At 34.2% G+C, this 8757-nt stretch overlaps 2 protein-coding genes across 2 annotated transcripts; one reads left to right on the forward strand and one right to left on the reverse strand.

Moving 5' to 3' along the window:
- Positions 1-671: 671 nt before the first annotated feature.
- Positions 672-3908, reverse strand: LOC140804701 (dihydroceramide fatty acyl 2-hydroxylase FAH2-like). Its single transcript, XM_073160795.1, has 7 exons — positions 3671-3908; positions 3177-3235; positions 2940-3032; positions 2246-2442; positions 2055-2160; positions 1817-1963; positions 672-1133 (listed from the first exon to the last, which is right to left on the reverse strand). Exons 2-7 carry the CDS (start codon positions 3225-3227, stop codon positions 1017-1019), a joined length of 711 nt encoding a protein of 236 aa, XP_073016896.1. The 5' UTR covers positions 3228-3235; positions 3671-3908; the 3' UTR covers positions 672-1016.
- Positions 3909-4835: 927 nt separating this feature from the next.
- Positions 4836-7469, forward strand: LOC140804349 (tubulin beta-7 chain). The gene is made up of 3 exons (XM_073160304.1): positions 4836-5351; positions 5922-6191; positions 6588-7469. The coding sequence occupies exons 1-3, from the start codon at positions 4958-4960 to the stop codon at positions 7259-7261; spliced, it is 1338 nt and encodes a 445-aa protein (XP_073016405.1). The 5' UTR covers positions 4836-4957; the 3' UTR covers positions 7262-7469.
- Positions 7470-8757: the final 1288 nt, after the last annotated feature.

Genomic DNA, 8757 nt, shown 5'->3' on the forward strand with positions numbered 1-8757 from the left:
AAATCTATTTTGGGACTGGAATGTTTGGAGAAAATAAAATGTATTTTTTATTTTTATATCGAGTAAATAAAATTGTTAAGGTGGATTTCAAATCATGTAAGAAATGGTTGGATAAGATAATTTTGAATTTTTTTATGGAGCTAGAATATAATTTGTCAAGACAAAAATTTGTGTGAGACGGTCTCACGGGTCGTATTTTGTGAGACGTATTTGGGTGATCCATGAAAAAATATTACTTTTTATGCTAAGAATATTACTTTTTATAGTGAATATCGACACAGTTGACCCGTCTCACAGATAAAAATTCGTGAGATCGTCTTACAAGAGACCTACTCATTTTTTAATAGATTATATTTAAGAAATGATGAAGGGATTATATTTGCTTTCATGTTAATAGATTTCAAATCATGTAAGAATTGCTCTTGGGAACAACCCTTATCTTACGCGATTCGAGCTCGAATATATCTATTTCAAACTTTAAATATTTCAACATATTTAGATTGTTTGAAACATTTATACCTTTTAACCGCATGAAAACTAATCACTAAAAAATACTCAGATAAGATATTATTTTAATTATAGAATCCAAACACTATAAAAAAACAATAGAAACTTTAAAAAACACTTGTAAACCGAAGTATGTTTTTCAGATAGATATTGTGCATCCAAAATCACCATAATTTCTTGTCACCAACATTTCATCCGCCATATAGATTATGATTTTAAAAAATGCCTAGAAACGCTCTTTGTAACCGTCTGTGTTTATTTTACATTAAATCAATCTCTCAATAGTTTAATAACAAAAAAAAAGGTATAAAATCTAATGAACCTTTAACCTATAATTACTATGGTGATTATAGTTGAGACAGCGAAAGAATGGAAGAGATAAGACTAAGAAAACAAAAAATCTACAGCCTGAGCTAAATTCCTCAAGTAGAAATCAATGCTATGTTTGTTAGTCCGACTCGGTTACCTCCGGTTCAGAGAAAAAAATTAATTCAAAGCTTTCCCTGAAATCAACTACTTTTCTTAGCAGGTTTGGGAGGAAGTGTTCCAAATATCCTGTCCCAGAAAGCTGAAGTGATTCCGAATCCCTTATCTTGAATCTTGAAGTGATGGTTCATGTGATGTCTCTACAAAAATTACCATTCGATCGATAAATTATTCTTCAAATAAATATTTCTATTCGAGACGGATCTATCAGAACAAGTTTGAACACTTCAAGTACCCGAACTCGTCTCAATAAAATGGTAGAATTTACTATCTACTTAAACATTGTCCATTCAATGTGAATTATAATCTAAAGCATTTATGAGAGTACCAATTTTAGTGGGAGTGATGATATTCCAACAATTAATTTAGTCATTATTACTTAAATGTGCCAAATTCTACGTTAAGAGTATAAATACCATTACTAAATCATCTCTCCTAAGCTCAAGCTTCTAAAGGTGATTTCTAACTTGGTATCAGACAGTCATAAGTTCAAATCCTAGGGAAGAAATTCCCATCATTATTACATTATGGAGGTCCTGGTTACTATGTGCGAGCCTATCTTACCAAATACACAATTTCAAGCATATACACTAATTGGACATTAGTTTCAATTAGTATGCATCTGTCTCCGACTGATATATGCAAGAGCGTGTACTGGGCCACCTTCCATTAGCTCGTCTTTTGGGGAAAAAAGGTCTTTAATTGTATGCATAAAGGGCTAAAATTGTCTCTCGACTATAATTATGGGACAAATAAATAACATTTTGATTAGAAAATTTGAAATTTATGGGCTCGACATGATTCTTGCCTAATGTTGCTTTACCTTGAGATCGTGAGGAACTCCTTTGGATGGTTTTCCATAATGCAAGTAGTAATGAGTGCAATCATATATAACATATCCTAGTAGGGCGCCGGCAAGAAATGCAGGGGCACAAGATGCAGGCGCTAGAAGCTTAATCACATTCCACAACTGATATATATAACAGATACAAGGATTATAAAGGGAAAAATGCTATAAAGTAAGAAAAATTGGATATTTTTGGCGTGTTTTGCATACGTACAGGCACAAGTAAAATTCCAGTAGCAGCTGGAGGGAAAACAAGTCGGAGTCCATCCATTGGGTGCTTGTGATGGCATCCATGGAGGAGGTAATGAATTGTGTTTCCCCTGCGTGAAATTTTCAAACCATCAAAACTTCTTGCTTCATTTTGACAGTAAAAAGCGATAGGGTAATGTAAGAAAACTGACTAACCAATAGCCAGTTGTTTTAATGTGGAATAAAAATCGATGCAAGGCGTACTCAAGCAATGTCCAAAAGCAGACACCGGCAATTAATGACATTGCTAGATGATATGGAGGAAGGCTATTCTTCACGGATAATGAGATTAACCAGCACACAACTGGTAGCCAGACCGTAGGAATCGTCCACCAAGGAGTACGAGTCATGAACTGTTCCAAGTAATCGAAATATATTCATTTTGATTACTCAATATTGATCTTATTAATTATAATATTAGACCTCAGTTGCAACATCTAATCCAAAACATATCGTTGAATTTTAAATAGTAGTAATAAAATGAAAAGAGAATGCAACGCTAACACGGGATTAACGTGGTAAGGCCACAGATTACATCCATATGCAGTGCATAGAGTATCGCAAATCTAATAATATATTTTTATTTAGGATTCAGTTCTCACCCCTTTATAAAAAAAAAATATGTAAATTTTCAACACAGCTAAATCACAATCAAAGAATATCGAAGATTAATTTTAATATTAAAGATATCAAATCTGATTCCAGAAATATTGGTTGGTTTCTGATATACATCCTTAATGAAATTATGTTGCTCTTGAGCAAGAAATGGCTGCCGTAATAACAAGGAAAGAACAGCTTATAAAATCTAAATGCTGTACAGACTCATATAATGCAAAAATTCACAAGATACCTCAAAAACACCGTTGGCAAAAAATCTCGGGGTTTCCTTGCTCACTATAGGTTGGTGAACCCATTCATCATAAGCTTCTCCAAGACGGCCAACCTATTAGCGCATAATTAATTCATCATCCAAGTTCCATTATTTCCTTATGATCTAGCCATTCGATGGCACTGGTAATGTTGAATAATATCAACAAAAATATACTGATGCTACGCGAGGAAAACTGTAACAGGTCGTGCATCTAACCTGAAAAACAAGTGGTTTGTTTAAATCCACCATGTAACCCTGATTGACCATCTTGGCACCTGTTGATGAATAAATAGGAAAGATTTGAGTGTAAAAACGATAGTTCGACCAAATAAAATGGGGAATGAATTCCTTGGATGATTAGAAATCTGCACTGCGTACATTCTTCATGAATAATTTTCATTTCAGTATTTCAAATACACAAACTCAAAACAACTATCATAAATTTAAATTCTCATATATAATATTTCGAAAAATTAGTTTTGGCACAAAATAATTGAATTGCACTCAACAACATGGCCCTTTACTCATTTATTAAAATTAAAATCGCATAAAAAAAAATAATCCACCAACATTAATTTATCTCAGTCACATAGCCTTCCATTTATACATAGATTTTTCAGCAACAGTCAATTTCTCAAGGCCGTGGTTGATTTTGTTATGCACTTTATTTTCAATCATATCCCATGCATTTCCTTTGAACAACAATTTACCTTAGAACAATGGGCGAACTTCACAGAAGTCTGAGTTCGCTCTCCAATTCAATAATTTCTCCTCTGTATCAACGAAGTAGCTCTGGAGATTATGGACAACGTTGGAATGCGAGGGGTCCCGACCTCCAAGGAATTTTGGGCGGAAAAAGGAAGGACAGAAGTTGTGGACTCCATGCATTTCTCACCGCCAATCGCCGCAAAATCGTCGGAAGACCGTTACACGCCACAGCAGCTTCCGATAAATCATCAAAGAGAAATAATTTATTAATTATTTATTAGTGATTTTTCAATTTAAAAGAATAATTATTTTGTAAATAAATCAATGTCTTCTCCAACTTATTATTAATTAATTTAATGAAGTTTTAAAAATTTATGATTTTTTCTTAATTTTTTTTTAATCACAATCAAAAAGATTAAACAAATTAATAATTTCAATCACTCATTTTTTTTGTCATGTTAAATTACGAAAATGTTAAGACTCTTATTTTTTTTGAGTAAGTTTTTTGTTAAATGGTTTCATCGATTTTTATTTGTAAGTCAAGTCAATCATATCGATATTCATAATAAAAAGTAATATTTTTAGCATAAAAAGTAATACATTTTCATGGATGATCCAAATAAGATATCTGTCTCACAAAATACGATCCACGAGATCGTCTCACACAAATTTCTGCCTATTTTTTATTTATCATTTGATGACAATTTCATATAAAAATACCATATTTTATTTTTTCCTATGGTTGATGCACATAATAAAAAATTATGTATATATATAATAGATTATTTATGAGATATTCTCATAAATTGTTAGACAAAAACTTGTGTGAGATGGTCTCACATGAGACTCACTCAAATCGTTATTAGAGAAACGAATTGATATTGTCCATAATTACAATAAAATTAATATTTTTTTATGAATGACGCAAATAAAATACATGTATCACAAATCTTCGTGGTTCGTTGTGTGCATACATTAAAAATAAGGTTCATCTTTACGCCAGCGACAATTAGATTTGTGGTCTTACCATCTTCATGTATTTAATAATAATGATAATAATATTATTATTTAATAATAATATTATTATCAACAAAAAGGAGAAAGGGCTATTTAGTATTTACAATAATAATTATTTTAAAATAAATAATTAATTCGTAAATCCCACCCTAGCTAAAAGTTGTCTGTGCAGGTCCCTCTCCATTTCCTCTCATCCGCTCCTCCCAATCTACTGAAACAAACTCGCCATTTTCCATTTCTCCTTCTCCATATTCTGCAACCGATCCGTGAATATGAGAGAAATCCTGCACATCCAAGGTGGTCAATGCGGAAACCAGATCGGCGCCAAGTTCTGGGAGGTGATCTGCGACGAGCACGGCATCGATCAGGCTGGAAGATACAGCGGGGATTCCGACATACAGCTCGAGCGCCTCAATGTTTACTACAATGAGGCAAGCGGTGGAAGATACGTACCCCGTGCCGTCCTCATGGACCTTGAGCCTGGTACTATGGATTCCGTCAGATCTGGTCCTTTTGGACAGATCTTCAGGCCTGATAATTTTGTTTTTGGTCAGTCTGGTGCCGGGAACAATTGGGCCAAGGGGCATTACACCGAGGGAGCGGAATTGATTGATTCCGTCCTGGATGTTGTTCGCAAAGAGGCTGAGAATTGTGACTGCTTACAAGGTTTGATTTTGATTTTGGCTTTGGTTTTGTTTGGACAGGTCTATGCTTTTGTTGGAAGATCTCCTTATAAATGATATAAATGACCGTGGTTTAATGATTTTTTTTATAACCCTAGTGTTGCAACGCGCTTTATGCGTTTAAGTTGCTTTGGTTGTGTTTTTTCGTTATGGTTGTTTGTTGTTTAAGCGTTATTTTAAGTTGTGTGCGTATGTGATTCTGCGGTACGCTGTTTATGCACTTGATCTGATGTAATCTCGCTCTTTGTTGAAATTGTAGCTGTGTTGGCCTAACTCCAGAATTCCTGTATTCTCATTTAATTGAAGCATTTCTTAACTAACTGTTTTTTTTGGTTTTTGCTGTAGTTTTGTGGTAGATTTTACTTACATTTCTCGGGTAAATAAACACTTCTTTTTTTTCTACAGATTGCCATCCTATTCTTTTATTTTGGGGGTTTTTTTTTTATTTTTACTAAACTCAATTTTATACCGGGTCTTCGCGGTTTTCTGTTTTTTAGGCGGTTGTGAAAGTGATTGCCCATGATTGTGTAACGTTTAAGTATTTTATTCACAGGATTTCAGGTTTGTCATTCTCTTGGGGGAGGCACTGGATCTGGTATGGGCACTCTTCTGATTTCCAAGATAAGAGAGGAGTATCCAGACCGCATGATGTTGACATTTTCGGTCTTTCCTTCGCCAAAGGTATCGGACACTGTTGTTGAGCCATACAATGCCACCCTTTCTGTCCATCAACTTGTGGAGAATGCTGATGAATGCATGGTTTTGGATAATGAAGCTCTCTATGATATTTGCTTCCGTACTCTCAAGCTCTCCACCCCTTCATGTGAGCACATTCATTCATTTCTTTATCCGTGTACTTCTACTTTGACCCAAGACTTAAGTTTGGGAAGGGGGACTTTTTTTCTCGTCCCTCTTTGTTGGGTCTGCACATCAGCACATGCTTGTGTTATTATATCTTGTGCCAAAATCAGTTAGGATCTGGAATTTGGGGGATGCTACACCGGTTCATCTTCCCACCATCCATCCAAGGGTGGGGAAAGCACCACCCATAGACACACCCTAATTATGACTAATTGATTGTACAATGTTTTTATTTGCCAGCGTAGTGTTGCTGATGTAATCAACATTGGCTATGTGATTTTTCAGTTGGAGATCTCAACCACCTAATATCACCTATAGTGTTTCTAATGTAGTTAACATTGGCTATGTGAATTTTCAGTTGGAGATCTCAACCACCTAATATCAGCTACCATGAGTGGTGTCACTTGCTGTCTCCGCTTCCCAGGGCAGCTGAACTCCGACCTAAGGAAACTTGCTGTTAATCTCATTCCATTCCCCCGTCTTCATTTCTTCATGGTTGGGTTTGCACCTTTAACCTCCAGAGGCTCCCAACAGTACCGTGCTCTCACAGTCCCCGAACTGACTCAGCAAATGTGGGATTCCAAGAATATGATGTGCGCTGCTGACCCACGTCATGGTCGCTATCTGACTGCCTCAGCCATGTTCCGTGGCAAGATGAGCACCAAAGAGGTCGATGAACAGATGATTAACGTCCAAAACAAGAATTCCTCATACTTTGTCGAATGGATTCCAAACAATGTTAAGTCTAGTGTTTGTGACGTCCCTCCTAAGGGCCTGAAAATGGCATCTACTTTCATTGGAAACTCTACTTCAATCCAGGAGATGTTCAGGCGTGTTAGTGAGCAATTTACTGCCATGTTCAGGCGTAAAGCTTTCTTGCATTGGTACACTGGCGAGGGAATGGATGAAATGGAGTTTACCGAGGCAGAGAGTAATATGAACGATCTTGTGGCTGAGTATCAGCAGTACCAGGATGCTACAGCTGATGAACAATATGAGGACGATGAGGAAGAAGAGGAGGTTGCAAATTGAAATGCGCGTCTTTCAACTTGCCGCAGTGTGCCCAAATCTCAGTTTGTTACTGCGTTTTCTATGCTTGCCTTCTGTTTATAAAGAAATTTTAGATTTATGTTGTGTGTGATTTGTGGATCGTTTGGACATTGTGTTATTTTTTTCTTTCTTCATTTGGGGCTTGAATTTAATATAAACATATATATAATTCGATTCTGTTGTACTTTCATTGGCTGACAATGGTGAGTAGGAATTTTTTTTTTAAATTTTCCACGATTTAAAAATGAACAAAAGAAAATAAATGAATTGGAAAATTGTATTTTTTTGTCTTTTATATTTATTTTTTTATGTTAAAATTTTGGTTTTTATGTTATCAAATTTATGTTCTGTGACCTTGTCTTTCAAATTTTGACGGTTTTAGTTCTTTTTCATTTGAGTGTTAATGTATTTGTACGGATGTCACTGTTACATTGGAGTGTAGTGATGTCGTATTAGATTTACCAAAGATGTATTAGATTATCAAAATAATTAAGAAAACGATGATAACCAAAATAATTAAGACAATCGACTGAAATCTGAAAAATACACGATCAAAAGTGTTTAAAAAAGTAAACATAGCAAATTTCCTTTCTTGTTTACGCCAAAATCAAATTTCCTTTCTTGTTTGCGCCCGCTGGTTGATATCTAAAATGAGCTTTAGGACATGATATATTTACAACCAAACATTTTATTTCAAGAGTGGTATCATGTGAGACCGTCTTACGGATCATAATCTGTGAGAAGGATCAATCCTACCCATATTCATAATAAAAAGTAATACTCTTAACATAAAAAGTAATAGTCTTAACATAAAAAGTAATACTTTTTCATGGTGACCCAAATAAGAGATTATCTCACAAATACGACCCGTGAGGCCGTCTCACACAAATTTTTGCCTTATTTCAACGTGATCGTTATCGAAAGGCATAATAGTAAAAAATGAAAATTTGACAATCCTGATCATTAATTTTTTTTAAAAAAATATTTAAACATTATCCATGAACAAATTCTTTCATCAAATCAAAGCATACATTTGTATTTTCTTCATCAACTAACAAGAGATAATGGTCAATAAAGCTAGAATTCGAGTCCCAACTATATCAAATAAGTGATCTTAATTTTTTGAATTTTTCTAAAAAACAGAATGAAAAAAACTAAAATGTCCGTTCACTCAATCTTATTCAATTAAAAAAATCATGCTCCCTTCAATTCAAATAAAATGATGGAGAGCATTTATATATATATATATATATATATATATATACACATATGCTTAGCTATAGTATATTTTCATCCAAATATTTAATAGTTTATTTATTCTGTTTTTTCCTCTCACTCCATTTAATATTCTTTTATTTGTATTTTATTGTTGAAATTAAAATTAAAAAAATAGGAATCTATTCAGAAATTATTTGAATTTCTTTTTAAACAAACTACATCGCTGCAACTGTTTGATTTTCTAAAATGTTGTAAATTGC

This window comes from Primulina eburnea, chromosome 11 (assembly GCF_022965805.1).
Source record: "Primulina eburnea isolate SZY01 chromosome 11, ASM2296580v1, whole genome shotgun sequence".
Lineage (NCBI taxonomy): Eukaryota > Viridiplantae > Streptophyta > Magnoliopsida > Lamiales > Gesneriaceae > Primulina > Primulina eburnea.

Excerpts from the sequence above, each read along its gene's own strand:
- LOC140804701 (XM_073160795.1), bottom strand. The coding sequence starts at position 3,227 with ATGGTCAATCAGGGTTACATGGTGGATTTAAACAAACCACTTGTTTTT. Across the intron at positions 3,033-3,176 it reads ACAAACCACTTGTTTTTCAG|GTTGGCCGTCTTGGAGAAGC; the intron begins GTTAGATGCACG and ends ATGCGCTAATAG. Across the intron at positions 1,964-2,054 it reads CTGGAATTTTACTTGTGCCT|TTGTGGAATGTGATTAAGCT; the intron begins GTACGTATGCAA and ends TATATATATCAG.
- LOC140804349 (XM_073160304.1), top strand. The coding sequence starts at position 4,958 with ATGAGAGAAATCCTGCACATCCAAGGTGGTCAATGCGGAAACCAGATC. Across the intron at positions 5,352-5,921 it reads GAATTGTGACTGCTTACAAG|GATTTCAGGTTTGTCATTCT; the intron begins GTTTGATTTTGA and ends TTTTATTCACAG. Across the intron at positions 6,192-6,587 it reads CAAGCTCTCCACCCCTTCAT|TTGGAGATCTCAACCACCTA; the intron begins GTGAGCACATTC and ends GTGAATTTTCAG.